General features: G+C 35.7%; 2 protein-coding genes across 5 annotated transcripts; both read left to right on the forward strand.

Moving 5' to 3' along the window:
• Window positions 1–474: 474 nt before the first annotated feature.
• LOC136217810 (probable inactive purple acid phosphatase 2) lies at window positions 475–3,640 on the forward strand. 4 transcript variants are annotated; one of them, XR_010683545.1, is made up of 3 exons: window positions 475–1,238; window positions 1,648–2,965; window positions 3,388–3,640. XR_010683545.1 is itself a non-coding variant. In XM_066004472.1 (2 exons), exons 1-2 carry the CDS (start codon window positions 534–536, stop codon window positions 2,911–2,913), a joined length of 1,971 nt encoding a protein of 656 aa, XP_065860544.1. In that variant the 5' UTR covers window positions 476–533; the 3' UTR covers window positions 2,914–3,302. The 4 variants fall into 4 exon arrangements, 1 of the variants encoding a protein (XP_065860544.1); XR_010683547.1 differs by lacking the exon at window positions 3,388–3,640 and adding an exon at window positions 3,344–3,362; XR_010683546.1 differs by lacking the exon at window positions 3,388–3,640 and adding an exon at window positions 3,318–3,335.
• An 8,504-nt stretch (window positions 3,641–12,144) lies between these two features.
• LOC136217811 (alpha-1,4 glucan phosphorylase L-2 isozyme, chloroplastic/amyloplastic-like) lies at window positions 12,145–17,167 on the forward strand. Its single transcript, XM_066004473.1, has 14 exons — window positions 12,145–12,850; window positions 12,927–13,028; window positions 13,111–13,287; window positions 13,386–13,661; window positions 13,742–14,013; window positions 14,084–14,201; window positions 14,297–14,701; window positions 14,783–14,935; window positions 15,166–15,294; window positions 15,427–15,663; window positions 15,741–15,817; window positions 16,357–16,543; window positions 16,626–16,826; window positions 16,930–17,167. Exons 1-14 carry the CDS (start codon window positions 12,413–12,415, stop codon window positions 17,044–17,046), a joined length of 2,889 nt encoding a protein of 962 aa, XP_065860545.1. The 5' UTR covers window positions 12,145–12,412; the 3' UTR covers window positions 17,047–17,167.
• The last annotated feature ends 2,624 nt before the right edge of the window (window positions 17,168–19,791 follow it).

Consider the following 19,791-nt stretch of genomic DNA (forward strand, 5'->3'; position numbering starts at 1 on the left):
GCTAATTTTCTATGAAATTTACTATAAAAGAAAAAAAAAATTGAACTTAAGTTTTTTTCCTTTAGAAAAACAATTTTTATCATTCAAAATGAAAAATAATGCTAAATAGACTATTGTATAATTTTTTTATATAATTTATACAATTTCTTGATTTGAGACTTGTAAAATATCTTTTAAATGAATATTTTTCCAATTAAACTTTTTATATATGGTAGAAATTGAAATCTAACTTAAACCACGATTTGAGGTAATTTACCACGGAAGCTTAACATTAATCGGTATCGCACAAGTTTTTTTTTTCATAATTTCGTTTAATAATTAATTATTACTAATGTTTAATAAAATAAAAATATAAAATGAATAAAATGTTGGAAGGAGACAAAGATTTTTGAACTAATTATACTGCAGAATATTCGTAATAAGCTGCAGGTAAACGCAGTGGGGTCCATGGAATTACTAATGATCATACTCTCATCCTCCGTCTTCTTCATCTTCCTACCATTTCATCGGAAAAAACTTCTTCCTCTTTCACCATGGAAAACCCCTTTTTTCTCCTTCTCCTATTCCACTTCTTCTTCTTCTTCTCGCTTCTCTTTACACCTTCTCTATCCAAAGTCCACATCTCTGTCACCCCTACAACCCTTAACAAATCCGGCGACGCCATCACCATTACCTGGTCCAATGTCGATTCTCCCTCCAAGCTAGATTGGCTCGGCCTCTATTCTCCGCCTGACTCACATCACGATCATTTCATTGGCTACAAATTTCTTTCATCTTCGTCCGATTGGGAATCCGGGTCGGGCTCCATTTCACTACCCGTTGTCAATCTCCGCTCCAATTACTCATTCAGGATCTTCCGCTGGAAGGAATCTGAGATCAACCCTAAACGCCATGATCACGATCATAATCCACTTCCAGGGACGGCTCATTTGCTCGCGCAATCGGAGGAGGTTGGATTCAAGGAGGGTCATGGACCGGAACAGATCCATTTGGCGTTTACGGACTCGGAAGATGAGATGAGGGTGATGTTTGTTGCTGGAGACCAGGATGAGAGGAAAGTGAAATGGGGGGAGGTTGATGGAGAGTGGACTCACGCGCAAGTGGCACGTGTTGCGAGGTACGAGAGGGAGCACATGTGTGATGCCCCGGCTAATGATAGTACTGGCTGGAGAGATCCTGGTTGGATCCATAATGCGATCATGACAATGTTGAAGAAAGGTGTTAGATACTATTACCAGGTACGCCCAATTTGCTTTCAATTGAACTTATATTTTTATTTTATGGGTAAAATTTGATATTTTCTATTGATGATTTGTTTGAATTAGTTATCTGAACTGCTTTTTATCTATTGTATTTCCAAATTTATTAATCTGGGATTGAAAGTAACTGCTGTTTGTTGGGTTGAGAACTCTAGAATTATGGTTTCGTTTTTAGAGTAATTCCTCTGCAAACTGTTTGTCTATGGTTTTAATAATTAAAGGTAACCTCGAGTTTTGAAAGCATTCTTTTCGTAGGTCATTTTGATATACTCAGCTGATTGTTCTCTAGTTCACAATAACATGAGAGAGTAAGAAAATCAGCTTTTAGATGTTGGCTGTGGCTTACTTTATTGCAGCAGTATAAGAATAATTTTGTCACTCATAACAGGTTGGAACTGATTCCAAAGGTTGGAGCTCGACTCGGAGCTTTGTGTCGCGGAATGGAGACTCAGATGAAACAATAGCCTTTCTGTTTGGAGATATGGGAACTGCAACACCGTATGCAACGTTCATCCGTACACAAGATGAAAGCATAGCAACAATGAAATGGATCCTTCGTGATATAGAAGCTATTGGTAACAAGCCTGCTTTCGTTTCACATATAGGAGATATTAGCTATGCAAGAGGGTATTCATGGATATGGGACCATTTTTTTAATCAAGTTGAACCCGTTGCATCCAAACTACCTTATCACGTCTGCATTGGTAACCATGAGTATGATTGGCCTTTACAACCTTGGAAACCTGAATGGTCGGCTTCAATTTATGGAACTGATGGGGGTGGGGAATGTGGGGTTCCTTACAGCCTTAAGTTTCAAATGCCTGGAAACTCTTCAGAGCTAACTGGAAGCCATGCTCCAGCCACTCGAAACCTTTATTACTCATTTGATGTTGGTTCCGTTCATTTTCTTTACATATCAACAGAGACCAATTTTCTTCCTGGGAGTGGGCAATATAACTTTATAAAGCATGATCTGGAATCAGTTAATCAGACCAAGACCCCTTTTGTGGTTGTTCAAGGTCACAGACCAATGTATACTACAAGCAATGAAAACAGGGATGCACCTTTGAGGCAGAGAATGCTTGAGCACTTGGAACCCTTGTTTGTGGAAAACAATGTAACACTTGCACTGTGGGGTCACGTGCATAGATATGAGAGGTTTTGTCCGGTGAGTAACTTTACATGTGGAAGCACTTGGAGGGGATATCCAGTCCATGTTGTGATTGGAATGGCAGGACAAGACTGGCAGCCTATCTGGGAACCTAGACCTGATCATCCAACAGATCCTATCTTTCCACAGCCAATGCGATCTATGTACCGTACCGGTGAATTTGGATACACTAGATTGGTTGCCACAAAGAAGAAGCTGACATTTTCTTATGTTGGGAACCATGACGGAGAGGTGCATGATATGGTGGAAATTCTGGCATCAGGCGAAGTTAACAGTGGTAGTCATGGTGCTCGTGATGTTACTAGATCTAGGATTGATGTCGTGCCCGATTCTAAATTCTCAAATTATGTCAAGGTTGCTAGTGTGCTGGTGCTCGGGGTTTTTATGGGTTATGTTCTTGGGTTTATTTCACGTTCCAGGAAGCAAATTGCTGGAAAAGGTTGGGTTCCTGTGAATAGAGAGGAGAATGAAACATTGGCATGAAAATTCAGAACATGCTTCCTTATCTTAAAAGCTGTTTGCTACAGGTATCAAGGTATTGGTATCTTACAAAGCTTTCTTGTTGTTTGGGCTTAGGTAGGAGGCTGATAGAAATGTAGCCTCAACTGTATAATGTTTAAGTCTGTAAATACTGGCCATGTTTGGTACATTGCAATGGCCTATGTAACAGAATGATCAATCCACTCCACTGTAGGGACCATTTCAGTGTTTGGTTCCAATTAATATTCTTTTAAAATTTAAATAAGAATTAGAATTAGAATTACTGACATAATTTCCAATACTCTTGTTGATGTAGTCTTTATTGCTTCTGAATTTTCATGGAATTGGTCTTATATCCCATATGTAATGTTCATTTTTACCCTTTCTGTTTTCTTCTGAATCGAAAGTCAAATCAACGACAATTGATCTGCAGCTCACTCCCTTTCTCTTTGCTATGTCTCTCCTTCTGGTGGCCAGAGCTCATACAATGTTGCATATCATGCTGTCAAAGCTTGTTGTCCATCTGCTCTTCTCTCCAACTGGTGCACGAAGCTGCCAGTGCACCTTCCTAGAAACAGTTTACTGTCAATTGGGATCAATTTTGTAAGTAAGTTGTTTTTGAGTTGACAAAGTTAGAAGCAGGGTTTATTTACAGTTAAATTCATGTTATTTCACTGGATATTTTGATGGTAACCCTTGGAATGATTTCTTGTCTGTTTGCTATTTAGACACTAAAATTGACTTATCTAATCTACGGTTAATGTAATTGTCAAGCTCTATGATATCAGAGTTATACTGCGCAGTCCCATACACCAAATGAACATAATCAATGGTAAAATAACATGGCTGTATAACTTAGTAGGGTTATTAGGATCCTTATAGAATTAATTAAATACAATTTTCATCTTTCGGTTCAGTTCTTCTTCAACACTGTCCAGTCTAGTGAGTTTTAATGTCGGCACTACTATCGGAACCCTATCTTACATCACTTAGGATTCATAACTATGTAACTATAACTATGAACATAGTGAATATTTACTTGAACTCTCTCTATTTTTGTGGTGTCTTAGGATAGCCAATTTAGGAAATTCTATACTATATCAACCAATCACATTGTAGCATATTGAATATTTACTTGAACTCTCTATTTGTGTGCAAATTGAGATGCTATTGTGTCAATTGTTTGGTTCATTCAACCTGGTCTGGGATATCATAGAAAAATCAATCAAATTTGTAGTGAAATTATCTCTGTCCATAGGATGATGATGTTACATTTGGAAAGCTTAAGCTTACTATAAATTTGAAGGCAGTGTAGCTTTATGATGATTTTTAATATGATAAATTGGCTTTTGGGGTTATATATTCCAGCTTAAATTGATTAGAGTTTCTATTTAATAAAAGCTTTAATGGAAATATATGTGAAATGTATTTATTAATTAGTAATTAAGTGATTTACTAAATAAATTGAATTGAACTTTAGTAAGAAAAAACAATGCTTGTAATTTTTGGAGATTTTAATATTTTATTGGAGAAAATTACCTCATTATTTTTTTAAGGATACTTGATATGATCTTTTGACTTGACAGATATGGTCAAGTTAGTTCAAAATGAACTTTTGCCTAAACTTGGGTTTTAAATTTATAAGGTTAAAATTTAAATGCTAATTTTCCTTCAAAACGTATATGCTTGTACTTGTAGAATTAATTGATGTTAGTATTGAAGTTGAGGATTATTTTGATCATAAACTTCGTGGAGGTTTATCGAATTTAAGACATATCCGTAGAGTACACCGGCATATCATCTAACAGGCATTATATGAAATAATATCAAAAATTTTTTTTTTTTTTTTCCTTCTTAATTGACATCGGAACATATCATAATTTACTCTACACAATCCATAAATTGGTGCAGCAGAAAAGGGTACATTACATTGACCCAGTGGCGGAGCCAGGATTTCGTGTCTGGGGGGGCTAATTTTAGCCATATGGTTTAGAGTAATTTTCTAATATCCAGCCCGTCAGGGCTGGGCAAATTTTTTTTTTCTCTCCAGTATAATTTGTTTCGCTTTAGTGCATATACATATTTAATTTTTTAAAATTTAACGTTAATTTTCTAAATTAAAACTCCTAAACAAGTATATTATTCTTTATTTGAGTATTTACAGTGGCATTTTGATTAAATAAACAAAAATACAATCAATTAATAATAATGATGAAAAAATAATTAATTAGATATTAATATTTTTTTTTTTTGAAGAAAAGCTGTATGAATATATTAACTTTGAAGACTCATTACATCCTTTAACAAAAGAGCACTAATAGAAGTAGGCTCAGTTTGCCAAAATGAAGGCGTGACCAAATTCAAGGCATCACTGGCTAAATAGTGAGCAACATGATTGGCCGACCTTTTAGAAAAAATAACATGAATGCGATCTAATTCTTGCACCAACCGCCGACACGAACTAACAATTACTCCAAACTCAGATGAATCAAGATTTCCTGCTTGTACCGCTAAAACAACTTCCTCCGCATCCATCTCCACTTCCAGCCTTGTCCAGCCCTTCTCCCGAATAAGACGCAAGGCATACAGCAGCCCCATAGCCTCCGCAATTCGAGCAGGAAAAATACCAGATATAGGCACAGCATACGCAGCGATAAACCTACCCATCTCATCCCGGAGAACACCACCAATACCAAAGATTAATTGATTCTGTCTGACAGCAACATCAATATTCAGCTTACCAAAGCTAGCCGGTGGTGCAGACCAGCCAATCTGTCCAGGCGGAACTGCAGACCTAGGAGGGACCATTCTCGCTTGATTAAAGCTTGTGAGGCAATCTTTACACAGTCGAGAAGCAATAAACGGGGGGGAGAAATTTCCTTCCCAATAACATAAGTTCCGTTGACACCAAATCTCCCATACACCCATACACAATAGATAACATTCCTTAAGGCTTCGTTCATTTAAAAATCGTTCCACCCATTCCGAAATGAAATCCGTACCAACAATATGATGATCAATCCCCATTGCACCCCAGAATTGATTTGCAAATGAACAGTCAATAAAAAGATGAACAACATGCTCACCTTCCTCTTGACAAAATCCACAAATGTTATCATTAAGGATGCCCCTGAATAATAATGTATCCTTAATAGGGATATAGTTCCGACACACCTTCCAAATCATTAGTTTAACTCGAGGGGGGAGGGGAAAAGACCACATCCGCGTCCAAACAGCTACCCGAGGGTCATAGTCCGGACCACACCATTGTTCCCAAGCTACGCGATAACCTGATCGTACCGAATATCTACCACGTTTGTCTAAGTGCCAAATCACCTTATCGTTATGCTCCACACCTCCTGCAAAAAATTTCAATATAGATTAATATTAATATTTTATTTTAAGGAAAAAATTATAGTTAGATAAAAAAAACAATGATGAAAATAATTAATATTGACATTAAAAAATGAAAAAGCTATGGGATACATTTAGATAAAAAAAATGAGGAGAAGTAGGGATGGCAACGGGTAGTGTACCCGTGGGTACCCGGCACTACCCGACCCTAATGGGACTACCCGTACTCTGTATAAAAGGGTATGGGATGGGTATGAGATCAAAATCATTATCCGTTAGGGTAATGGGACGGGTATGGGAATACCCCCTAGGGTACCCGGTACCCGTTACCCGTCATAAAAAAAAATTATATTAATAAATATCATTGTTTTTTTAGATGTAAGACATGAAATTTAAACCCCAACCATTTATTTTTCAACAATTAAGTGATATCACTAAGCTACTTTATTCTTATTAATTAAGGTTCAATTTATTCAATTTTTAGATTGATGATTTATTAAATTTATAGTTTGTTAAATTTGTAATATTTTTTTTATTTATTGATTCTTAACGGGTAAGGGTACCCGCGAATTAAATGGGAATGGTATGGGATGCAAAAAGTATACCCGTTAAGGTAATGAGACGGGTACGGGTAATTAAAAAATAAAAAGGTAGGGGTTTGGGAATGGCATTACCCGCGGGTACCCTACCCGTTGCCATCCCTAAGGAGAAGTAGGAAAAAGAGAAAAAATTAGACAAAAAAAAAAAAAAAGAGAAAAAGGAGACTCGAACCTGGGTCATCTAGGGAACAAGGAGACTATCAGATAGCTCCTAAACCAACAGTTTAAACCCAATTCCATGTGAAACGATTACACCCCAAAATATAAGTACTAATGAAATTATTTGGGGGCCTACCCGAAACTAAACCACTATTCCTTAAGGGTGAAGCCGGAGTCCGGGGGGCTGAAGCCCCCCGGGCTCCGGGCTGTCTCCGCCCCTGCATTGACCAACAGACTAGGAAGGGAAAAAAATAAAAGTATGATGTGTGCACATAATCCGCTCCTTATATGTGATTGGTTGATGATGAAAAAAAGGTTTTGCTGATTTGAATGAGAATAGGAAGATGAAACGGATGTGTCATTTGGTTCGCGGAATAGAATGAAATGTAATAGAATTGTTATTACAAAAGAATAGAATAACGAGGAATAGAATAGAAATTCTTTACGAATAACTATTCCTTTATTTGGATGGTGGAATAAGATAGGATGAAATAGATAAATTTTTTATCAAGAGACAATATTACCTTCAAATGTAATTTCTTATTTCTTTTAAAAGTTTAATTGTTATTAAAAATTGTTCAAATATTTAATATATATTATTTTAAAAATATATAAAAAAACAGAAAAATGCGAAATATGAAACACGGAAAAAAACACGAACAATAGAAATATGAAAAAAATTGAAAAAACACGAAAAAAGAGATATGGAAAATAGTAAACAAAAAATGTAAAAGCACAAATTAAAAACACAAAAACAAAAGAAAAAAAAGAAATAAAAGTGGAAAATAGTGAAAACGCGAAAAACATATAAACTTGTTAACACAAAAAACACACATGCAAAACATGCAGAAAGGCAAAAGATGTGCAAACGGTAAAACACTTTGTAGAGATGTGGAAAGCTATGAAAGCGCAAAAATAGGAAAAAATATAGAAAAAACCCATGAAAACAAGAACATGCAAAAAAAAAACAACACAAAAAACATAAAACACGTGAAATGGAAAACACAAAAACACGAAAAAATGATAAAAAAAATGTGAAAATTTGTTAAAAACACTAAAACGTGAACAAAAAAGTGCAAAAATTCAAAAATCACGAAAAGTAATTTTTTTAAAAAAAACATGAAAACATGAAAAAAAAACAAAAATGTGAAAAAAGCGAAAAATGTAAAAAAACGAAAAACATGAAAAAACGTTAAAACACGAAAATGTGAAAAATGCGTTTATAACGTTTTTTCACATTTTCATGTTTTTTTACGTTTTTTTAATGTTTTCCAAGTTTTCTTGTTTTTTTATTTTTGTTCACATTTTCGTATTTATCGCGTTTTGTCACGTTTTCGTGCTATTCACGTTATTGTGTTTTTTTGCATTTTCGTTTTATTCGAGTTTTTTGTATTTTTCGTGTTATTCATGTTTTTTCGTGTTTTTCTTATTTTCTCACATTTTGTCACGTTTTCGTGTTATTCACGTTATTGTGTTTTTTTTGCATTTTTTCGCATTTTCACGTTTTAGTTTTTCATTTTTTCGCGTTTTCGTTTTTTTTCGTTTTTTTGTATTTTTCGCATTTTGTTACTTTTTTGTGTTATTCACGTATTTTTTATGTTTTTCGTATTTTTTCACGTTTTTTTTATTTTTTCGTGTTTTGTTTGCGTTTTTCGCATTTTCATGTTTATCGTGTATTTCATGTTTTTGTGTTTTAGCATTTTTCGTGTTTTTCACGTTTTTGTATATTTCCTACTGTCACTTTTTCGCGTTATTCATGTTTTGTGTATTTTCGTGTGTTTACTTTTTTGTTTTTTCTTGTTTTTTTTCATTTGTTCACGTTTTTTCATCTTTTTCGCGTTTTTTTTATATTCTCGTGTTTGTAACGTTTTCACATTTTTCGTGTTTCATATTTTTTGTATTTTTATATTTTTTAATGTTTTCCTTAATTTTCTACTTTTCACGTGTTTTAATGATATAAATTATGGATTTGTCAAAATTTATAGGATTTAAGAAATTTGCTAGAGAGAAGATTGAGGATTTAATAGAGGATAATTTTGTAAATTACAAAACACAATATTAGGAATAGGCTTGGCTAAATTGAAGAATAGCTATTCCATGAAAACAAGGAATAGGGATTCTATAGAATAACTATTCCATCCAAAAAATTCAACCAAATGTGGGAATAGGTAATCTTTAGACTACTCCGCGAACCAAACGAGCCCGTAATGTATTTGGCGGGAAGGAGAGTTATTGAAAGAGACTGAAAGTCAGTGAAAGTGGATCACTGAAAGTTAGTGAAAGTGATATTGTATGTTATTACCCTCCTCAAACTTGGTAGGGAACAAATTGTAAAGGCTAAGTTTGGAGACCAAATAAAGAAAATGGGGAGAGTGTTGGGCTTTTGTGAAAATATAAGCAATCTGTAAAACTGTAGGAATAGGCATGAGGCACATTAACGCAGAAGTAACCATCTCTCGTATGACATGACAATCTATGTCAATGTATTTTGTATGCTCATGGAAGATATGATTTTGAGCTATATGAATAGTAGATGTTTTGTCACAAAAAGGAGTCCTGATGTTGGATGTGGAGTGTGTCAGTATGTCAACATGTTGATGATCCACTGTAATTCACATGAAATTGATGGCATGGCTATATACTCTACCTCAGAGGAGGACATGTATACAATATTTTGCTTCTTTGATCTCCATGAGATCAATACATTGCTTAGAAAAACAACATATTAGGGATGGCAACGGGTACTCTATCCGCGGGTACCCGACACTATCCGATTTTAATGGGACTACCCGTACCTTGTATAAAAGGGTATGAGATCAAAAGCATTACCCTAACGGGTAATGGGAAGACCCCCCAGGGTACTCGTTACCCGTCATAACTTTTTTATATATTAAAAAATATTATTGTGTTTTAGATGTAAGATGTGAGATTTGAATACCAATCTTTTGCTCTTCGACCATTAAGTGATACTACTAAGCTACTTTATTTTTATTGATTAAGGTTCAATTTGTTTAATTTGTAGATGGATGATTTATTAAATTTATATTTTGTTAAATTTGTCATATTTTTTGTTTTATCTATTGATACTTAACGGGTAAGGGTACCCGCGGATACCCGTAAATTAAATGGGACGGGTATGGGATACAAAATATATACCCGTTAAGGTAATGGGAAGGGTACGGATAATTAAAAAAATAAACGGATAAAGGTTTGAGATTGACACTACCCGTGGGTACCCTACCTGTTGCCATCCCTACAACATATCATGTAATTGATCGTCTAGTTTCTAGACAGGTGGCCCAATTTGAGTCAGAAAAAGCTTGAACCCGAAGTGTATTAGTGACAGGAAAGAACAAGCCAAGGTCTGGAGAGCCTTTGAGGTAACTCAGTTAAGATGTTGAGAGAGGTTGTTGACAATGTAGAATATCTCAGGCCTGATATGAGTGACATAAATCTTCCAAACCATAAATCTTCCCAATTTGTCATGATGTTGTACAGTCCGTTCAGATTCAAAGTTGGGAGAGCAAATGCCTATTTGTGAAAAGTTGAAACAACGTGGAATCTCTCTCAAACACTGGAATAAAACATGTTTTAGTCAGGTGGGGACGAAATTGAAGAAACTCAATAATGATTTGCTAGATATTGAGAAGGATGTAATGTCAGATGACAAGGCAGAGACAATTGATCATATTGAAAAAAGCGATTACTCGCTTGCAGGAGGATGAAGGCATTATGTAACAACGTTCATGTATGTCTTGGTTTAGGGATGGTGATATATATACTAAATTCTTTCATTCAAAAGTGAATGCTAGGAGACAGGTGACTTGTGTTAAAAGATTAAAGGATAGTGAGGGAGTTTGATATGATAATGAAGATGAAATTGAGATTATTACATGTCATTTTCAGGATTCAGCTGATCCACTGAGTATTGTTGGTTCATGTAGTTATGGTGGACTTGGGATATTTCATGATAGATACATTTGGTTGGCTCCTGCTTCCAATATTTGCAAACTTAACTGTGATGCGGCTTTTTTAGTCAAAACTTTTGTTGGTTGATTTGGTATAATGGTTAGGGATTGTAATAGTTTAGTCTCCATATCTGGTCGTGGTCCAATTGGTTCTGCATTGTTGGCTCTACATGCAGAGTTATTAGCGATTCTTTATTCGTTATATGTGGTTCGTGATTGTGGTTATGATGCTATTCTGGTAGCATTCGATTCAGGTTTTGCTATCCAATTGATTAAAGGAGACCAAGTTTTGTTAAACTGGTTGGGTGTTATCATAAGGGACATTATTGAGGCGGCTCGTGCCATTGAATCAACTGAGTTCGTGTATGAGAGACGCCAAACAGACACTGCTGCTCATATTTTAGCTGCATGGGCATGCTCTCTTTCACACATGGATATTATTATTGAAGATTTCTCTATTTGTGTTTTTTTTCATGTATTAAGAAAGATGTTAATTCGTTTGCTTCGTAATATAAGGTTTTTGTTTATAAAAAATAATAATTTTATGGCACGCATTATAAAAAAGATAGAGTTAATTTCAAAAAAATCCTTGTAGTTATACCGAATGACTGAGTTTTTTTTTTGTCAAAATGAGAACTGTGATCGTCGACATTTACAAAATTAATGACTTTTGGATTAATATTGCGAATTTGACCATTAACGATCTCAAATTGAAAATTTTCAAAATTTTAATAATATTTTAAACAACTTTAATTTTTCAATTTTTTTAGAAAAATAAAAAATGCCGTTTACCAAACAAATTAAATTTTTTAAAATTTTCAAAAATCATTGATTTTGCAAATGTCACAAACAACGTCTCGTTTTGATAAAAAAAGTTACAATCTTTCATTTGTAAATGGAAATAAGTGTAACCACAGAGTTTTTTTTTTTTTAATTAACCCAAAAAAAAATATTATAGCAACTCATTGTCAAAAGGCAAAGGCTAATGTTGTTGTTGATTTAAGAACTGTAGTTGACAGTCTGTATACAAAAAGAGTTAGCCTTTTCCACGTAATAATATCTCATAATGCCATAATCATATTTCTTTTTCTTTGCTTTCTTCTGAATTCCTGTCACCATAATTCAGTGTCTTTTGAGTAGACTTCATCATCAAATTTCAAACCAGATATTCGCAGGATCTAGTATCACCAAAGCTATGCAAAGTTAAATACAATAATGGAGTCATGAATCAGATGAAATGACAAATCAATTTCTTTCTTTTTACCTCGTTTTGAACATGAAGAATTATGGAGTCATGAATGAAGAGGTACATAAAGAAAAAACAAGATAAGAAAACCAAACCAAAACGTCCTCTTTCACTCATTTTCTTCTTCTTATTTTCTCCTCTTTCCCTTTCCAATCCAAGATATAGATTCATGATTAATGGCTTCTTTACCATTCCCTGCAGCAGCTCCATCAAAATCCATACTCGTTTCTAGCTTCATAAATTTCAATTGCAGACCTAATAAATCCAGGCTTTTCTTCATTACAACCCCATCTTTCAACCATTCAAAAAGAAGAAATCTTTCTGTCAGCAACGTTGCCAGTAATCAATGTCAAGAATTGAAGGAACCTCTAACTCCAGCACCAGATTCTTTGGACAATTTTGTTCCTGATTCTGCCTCAATTGCTTCAAGCATAAAGTACCATAGTGAATTCACACCTTCATTTTCCCCAGAACGATTCGACCTCCCTAAGGCATTTGTTGCTACTGCACAGAGCGTTCGTGATTCACTCATCATAAATTGGAATGCTACTTATGAGCTCTATGAGAAGACTAACATGAAGCAGGCATACTATTTATCCATGGAGTTTCTCCAGGTCTGCTTCCTGTTTGATAAAATTAACCATTGAAAATGAAAATCATTACCAGTTCTCTTATTGTCTAATTATACAGGGTAGGGCATTGTTGAATGCAATTGGTAATTTGGAACTCTCCGGGGTCTATGCAGAGGCGTTGCAGAAACTCGGTCACAATCTAGAAGATGTAGCCAATCAGGTCAGATGTTTAATGTTTCTGTATGCAATTTGCTTAATTAGGCATTCTAATTCTAACTAAACAATGTTACAAAATCTTACAGGAGCCTGATGCTGCACTTGGTAATGGGGGATTAGGCCGTCTGGCATCTTGTTTTCTGGACTCCCTGGCTACATTAAACTACCCAGCATGGGGATATGGACTTAGGTACAGATATGGTTTATTCAAACAACGAATTACAGAAAATGGACAGGAGGAAGTTGCAGAAAATTGGCTTGAGGTGAGGTATTTGTAGCTGAATTCATTACCCTTCTCAATGTGGTTTTGTCTAATTTTCTGGTTTAAGGCATGATTTGTGAGTTTGAAATGTGTTTTCAGATGGGGAATCCATGGGAAATAGTACGAAATGATATCTCTTATTCTGTCAAATTTTATGGAGAAGTCATTTTGAAGGAAGATGGGACTAAAGAGTGGGTTGGAGGAGAAAACATAATAGCTGTAGCCTATGATGTTCCAATTCCGGGTTATAAAACAAAGACCACCATAAATCTTCGGCTGTGGTCTACCAAAGTTACGCCAGAAGAATTTGATTTGAGTGCTTTTAATGATGGAGATCATGCCAAAGCTTATGCAGCTATGAAGAATGCTGAGAAGGTTAATTAGTTAATCTACTAAATGCTAATTACACTTCTATTTATGATTAACAAGTCTGATCATGTTTCTGTTGTCATCAGATTTGTTACATTTTATACCCTGGAGATGACTCAATAGAGGGCAAGACGCTCCGGTTGAAGCAACAATACACATTATGTTCTGCATCTCTACAAGATATAATTTCTCACTTTGAAAGAAGATCAGGAGAGCCTCTAAACTGGGAAACTTTTCCTGATAAAGTTGCAGTACAGATGAATGATACTCACCCAACTCTTTGCATACCTGAACTTATTAGACTACTCATGGATGTCAAGAAATTGAGTTGGGACGAAGCTTGGAACATTACTCAAAGGTAATTTCACACTATAAAACATTCATAGAGACGAGTACTTAGTATTCTGATTATTACTTTTTTCCTATAGAACTGTTGCATACACAAACCACACAGTACTTCCTGAGGCACTGGAGAAATGGAGCTTGGATCTGCTTCAGGAATTGCTTCCCCGTCATGTGGAGATCATTAAGATGATCGATGAAGAGGTAAGATTGGACAATGTAAAGTAATAGCAGGGTTTATTTTGGTTATGTTGAATCTTAATTATATGAATTTGAATATACTTGTCTTGATCGATCAGCTGATTGAAACCATCATTGCTGAGTATGGAACCGAGGATCTTGACTTGCTGCAGCAAAAGCTGAAGGAAATGAGGATTCTTGATAATGTTGATTTGCCTGAATCAATTGGGAAATTGCTAGTTAAACCAGATAGAAGTTCTACCGTTGAATATGCTATTAAGGATGCTGGAGTTGAAGATCCTGATAAAGAAATTCAGTCTACTGATGCAGAAGAACAGCCAGAAGAAGATAAAGAAGCAGAAGAAGAAACAGAAGAGGATTCAAAACCATTTAAGGAAGATCAATCACTGCCAAAGATTGTAAGAATGGCCAATCTTTGTGTTGTAGGTGGACATGCTGTAAATGGGGTTGCTGAGATTCACAGTGAAATAGTGAAAAATGAAGTCTTTAATGAATTCTACAAGGTAGCTTATAAAATCTCATTTTTTTCCTCATCCTTTAAAAATTTTGTTTATCAGACACCTATGGATTTTTGGATTTGGCAGTTGTGGCCTGAGAAATTTCAAAATAAAACAAATGGAGTGACTCCAAGAAGGTGGATTCGGTTCTGCAATCCAGATCTCAGTAAAATTATAAACAAGTGGATAGGAACAGAAGATTGGGTCCTCAATACTGAGAAATTGATGAAACTTAGAAAGGTACTTCAACTTTTTTACTTATTAGCCATAAATGAGAGTTAAGGTAATGGATCATATTAACCATTCAACCAGAGTTCGAATGCTGGAGAATGGAATGTAGCTCTCATTAAAATACTTGATGGGAGAGCTTAGAGTATCCAGCTCGAATCTTGATTAGTCTTGGCGAACCATACCCGATGGTTTAAAAAACACCAAAATTTTCCAACAGAAACATAATGGGTTTTCTACAGTTTGCAGATAATGAGGATCTCCAGTCTGAATGGAGGGAAGCAAAAATGAGAAACAAGATAAAAGTTGCTGCCCTTATAAAAGAAAGAACTGGTTATACTGTCAATCCAGAGGCAATGTTTGATGTGCAGGTTAATCTTTTTGATTTTGGTTCTTTTGTGTTAATATTTATTGCATTGCCAAGTTCATGTTATTGATATTCTGCAACAAGTATAAAACAATTTGGGAGAAGAATGATAAAAAGAAGAAAGTTGATGTTTCAGATAAAGAGAATCCATGAATACAAGAGGCAGTTGTTGAATATACTGGGAATTGTATACAGATATAAGAAGATGAAAGAAATGAAGAATGAGAAAAGAAAAGCAAGTTATGTTCCAAGAGTGTGTATTTTTGGAGGCAAAGCATTTGCTACTTATGTTCAAGCCAAGAGAATTGTCAAATTCATTACAGATGTAGGGGCTACTATTAACAATGATCCAGATATTGCTGATCTTTTCAAGGTATCATCATTCTATATATATCAAGTACTTAATTGGTTGAAAATTGTCTTCAATTTTCTTTTTGATTCTTCTTGCAGGTTGTCTTTGTTCCTGATTACAATGTCAGTGTAGCAGAAATACTAATTCCTGGCAGTGACCTTTCCCAGCATATCAGGTACACCTATAGCCCCTCAACTTTGTATTACATTCTTTATAGACCTGAATTTTAAAACTCAACTTAAAAATTCCTGAATTATGCCCTTTACTAACATAAAAGCCCATTAATTTTCGACCACTCTAATAGAAGGTAACCCTCCGATGTAGAGCTTATGCAAATGATATTTAAGCAACTTTGATTCTTGAAACTTTTTGGTTTTGAGATCATTTAGAATTGTTTAGTAAGGGTACAAAAAATGGTTGTTTAAAAAGCGAATGTTCAGAAAGTGGTGATTTTTAATTTTAACTCTTGAACTTTTCTATTTTGAGGTGACACCTCAACAATCATTTTGAAGTCCTTTACTCTCACAAGGGACTTGTACGTTAATAAATGATAAACTTGAGAGATTTTTTACGTTGAGTTTTCAAGTTCAAGAGGCCAAAAATAAAAATAAAGAAAGTAAGACTAAAATTGAGGTACCATAGATTTTTACAATTGTTTCTCTCTCTTTTTTTCTTGAAATTGATTCTTCTTGATTTAACTGTGAAATTGGTTAGTACTGCTGGAATGGAAGCTAGTGGAACAAGCAACATGAAATTTGCAATGAATGGAAGTGTGCAAATTGGAACCTTGGATGGTGCCAATGTTGAAATCAGGGAAGAAGTTGGAGAAGACAACTTCTTCCTGTTTGGTGCAAGAGCTAATGAAATTGCACCACTTAGAAAGGAAAGAGCAGAGGGAAAGGTAACCTATATATATATTCATCTTTGTTTGCTCAAAAATCAAACTAAAAAAAAGGATGAAAAATAAGAAAAAGGGCATGCAGTTTGTGGCAGATCCAAGATTTGAGGAAGTGAAGAGATATGTCAGGAGTGGTGTTTTTGGAGCTTACAACTATGAAGAACTAATGGGATCTTTAGAAGGCAATGAAGGGTATGGACGAGCTGATTACTTCCTTGTTGGTAAAGACTTTCCAAGTTACTTGGAATGTCAAGACCAGGTTGACGTGGCATATGGAGACCAAAAGGTGAGAAATTTCAATTGACTCGACCGATTAAAAGAGAGATGCATACGAATACGAATTCTTAAGAATGGTTGACATAAATGTTAGTTTGTGTTGTGTTGTGCAGAGATGGACAAGAATGTCAATAATGAATAGTGCAGGATCATACAAGTTCAGCAGTGACAGAACCATTCATGAATATGCAACAGATATTTGGAGGATTGATCCTCTTCTCTTACCTTGATTCATTTGCATTTACATTACCTGTTGAGGATTGATTAGAAAGAGTGCATATTTATTGATTGAAAATTTGTGTATATGACATTTTATACAAGTTGAATACAAGCCTACTAGATTAGGAAATCTGTTCCAAATGTGTTATTACGTCTCACCTAGCGTTCTATATATATTAAATGGGGTTTTTTTTTTTAAGTATTCGGTTCGAGGTTCATCAGAGTTAAGTGTAAATTATTATTATGCATGTCACTTCCCAAGTATCATTACATTCCAAGGCATCCAGTTCAAGATTCATAGCTGCAACCCAGTGTGAGTTTTTTACAGCTTCTTTGTAGAAGATGGGATCAGAATTGGTGGTGAGAGTAGCAACAAAGCATTGGAAAGTAGGACTGGAATTAGTGTAAGCAAGGTTGGAAATATGAGGAGCGGAATAGTCTTTGAGCCATGCTGGTGGGGCATGGTGTCGAGTAGATCTTCTTAAGGTGGGTGAGGAAAGAGGTATAGTGGTTTGAGTGGAGTCAATGGGAGGGGAGATAGATGTTGGAGGTAAAGAATTGATATCTGGAGAGGATACAGGTACAAGAGTTGAATCTGGTGAGGATTCAGATGTGGTATGATCAATGTAAAGATCATCAAACATAGATGGAGAAGGTGCAGTGGACTGTACGACAGGAAGTGGATGCATATAAGAGGAGGATGAGCTTGGATGAAAAGGAAAGATGGACTCGTGAAAGAGAACATCTCTAGAGATGAAAATTTGGGAAGTTGTAAGATTCAAGAGTCTATAACCCTTCTGAGTTGGAGGATAACCCAAGAAGACACAGGGTACACCCCTTGGTGAGAGTTTATCCGAAGAAAATGAAGGATTAGAGGCAAAAGCCAAACAACCAAACACTCTTAGATGGTCATAAGTACAGGGTGCATTGTGTAGAGTTTCAAAAGGGGTGAGATTGTTAAGAATAGGAGTAGGAAGCCTGTTTATAATGTGCACTGCTATAAGCACACAGTCCCCCCAATAGGACAATGGAAGACCAGCCTGAAATCGCAAAGCACGATCTATCTCAAGTATGTGCCTATGCTTTCGCTCAACACGAGCATTTTGCTGGGGCCTTCTAACACATGAAGTCTGATGAATTATACCATTTTTGGTAAAGAAATCAATGCACTGAGCATCTGTAAACTCAAGGGCATTGTCAGACCTGATCAGTACTTGATGGATTTTTGAAAATGAGTTCTAGCATAATGAAGAAATTTGACAAGAATCAGGAAGCAATCAGACTTATATTGCATTAAGTACACCCAAGTTGTCCTAGTGCAGTCATCAACAATTGTGAGAAAGTATCTGTATTTTCCTCTAGTGGTAACTTTGTAAGGTCCCCAGGTATCAATATGTATAAGAGAGAAAGGTTCAGTGGCATGAGATTTGCTCAAAGTGAAAGGTTGCTTGGTAAATTTAGATAATGGACAGGTCAAGCATAGTTTACTGGCATGCTTAAGATAAGGCTTGACACAAGAGATATGTTGGAGTTTGGTTACAGGGGCATGCCCCAATCTGTGATGCCATACATCAAGAGTAGTAGAAACATTTATATTTAGCTCATCAGTAAGACAAATAGAACCATTTGCACTAGACACCCACTCCTTAGGCCATTCCTCAGTAACATGATTAATCAAATAGTATAGCCCATGTTTTTGTCTTCCTATACCTAGCAATCTTTTAGTGACACCATCAATGATCAAACAATGACTGGGATAAAATGTTACCTCACATTGGCTGGCCTGAATTAATTTTTGCACAGATAACAGATTGTGTCTGAAATACGGCACACACAGAACATTGGTGAGTTGCAATCCTGTTGGTAGCATTACATTGCCGGTGTGAGTCACAGGTGCAGTGTGTCCATTTGGGAGATTGATAGATGCATTGGTGTGTGAAGCCATAGGATTGACAACATTATGTAAATGGGGTGTCATGTGATCAGATGCCCCTGAATCAATGATCCATTCATCAGGGTGAGCAGTTGCATAGTGGCATGTGATCATTCCAGAGAAGTGATGGTCAATCTCTTCATCAATCTCTGACCCCTTCCCCTGCTGCATCTGAAGTTTGGGCATAATTTGCATCAATTGCTCAAGCTGTTGAGGAGTGAAGAGTAGTCCTGCAGCATTACTTTTATGACTACTTTGAGCTGTGGCAGCCATCTTACCAGTGTCTTGGCCACTTTTAGAGGTCCATTTTGGATTTGTAGAGGTAGATGTGTTCTGATATCCGCCCTTAGGCTTGCTTTTATGCCTAGAATGCCATTTAAAACTATAGTCCAACATCTGTCTATACTGTGACCCTTTCCTCCACAAGCAGCACAAATCTGCACCTTGTCAGTTTGAGTCCTACTATACATAGCAGAAATTTCAGAGTCAAACTTTGAGCAACTAAGAATTTCTCTTTGAGCCTCCTCCTGTTGCAGAGCTGCAGAGGCAGTTTCAACTGAAGGTAGAGGACTTTGCAGCAAAAGTTGGCTCCTTTGAGCATTATAGGAGTCATTTAGGCCATTTAAGAACTGAAATAGTTTCGCTTCCTCTCTCTGAAGATCAATGGCATTAAGCAGAGTTTTAACTTCATCATTTGGTTCGCTCACAACTGGAAGTAGGTTAAGAGAGTCTAATTCCTCCCATACAGCTTTCATGGCAGTATAATAATCATTAACACTCATCTGTTGTTGTCTTTCTTCAAATAACTCTTTATTAAGCTTAT

The sequence above is a fragment of the Euphorbia lathyris genome, chromosome 2 (genome assembly GCF_963576675.1).
Source record: "Euphorbia lathyris chromosome 2, ddEupLath1.1, whole genome shotgun sequence".
In the NCBI taxonomy this organism is placed as follows: domain Eukaryota; kingdom Viridiplantae; phylum Streptophyta; class Magnoliopsida; order Malpighiales; family Euphorbiaceae; genus Euphorbia; species Euphorbia lathyris.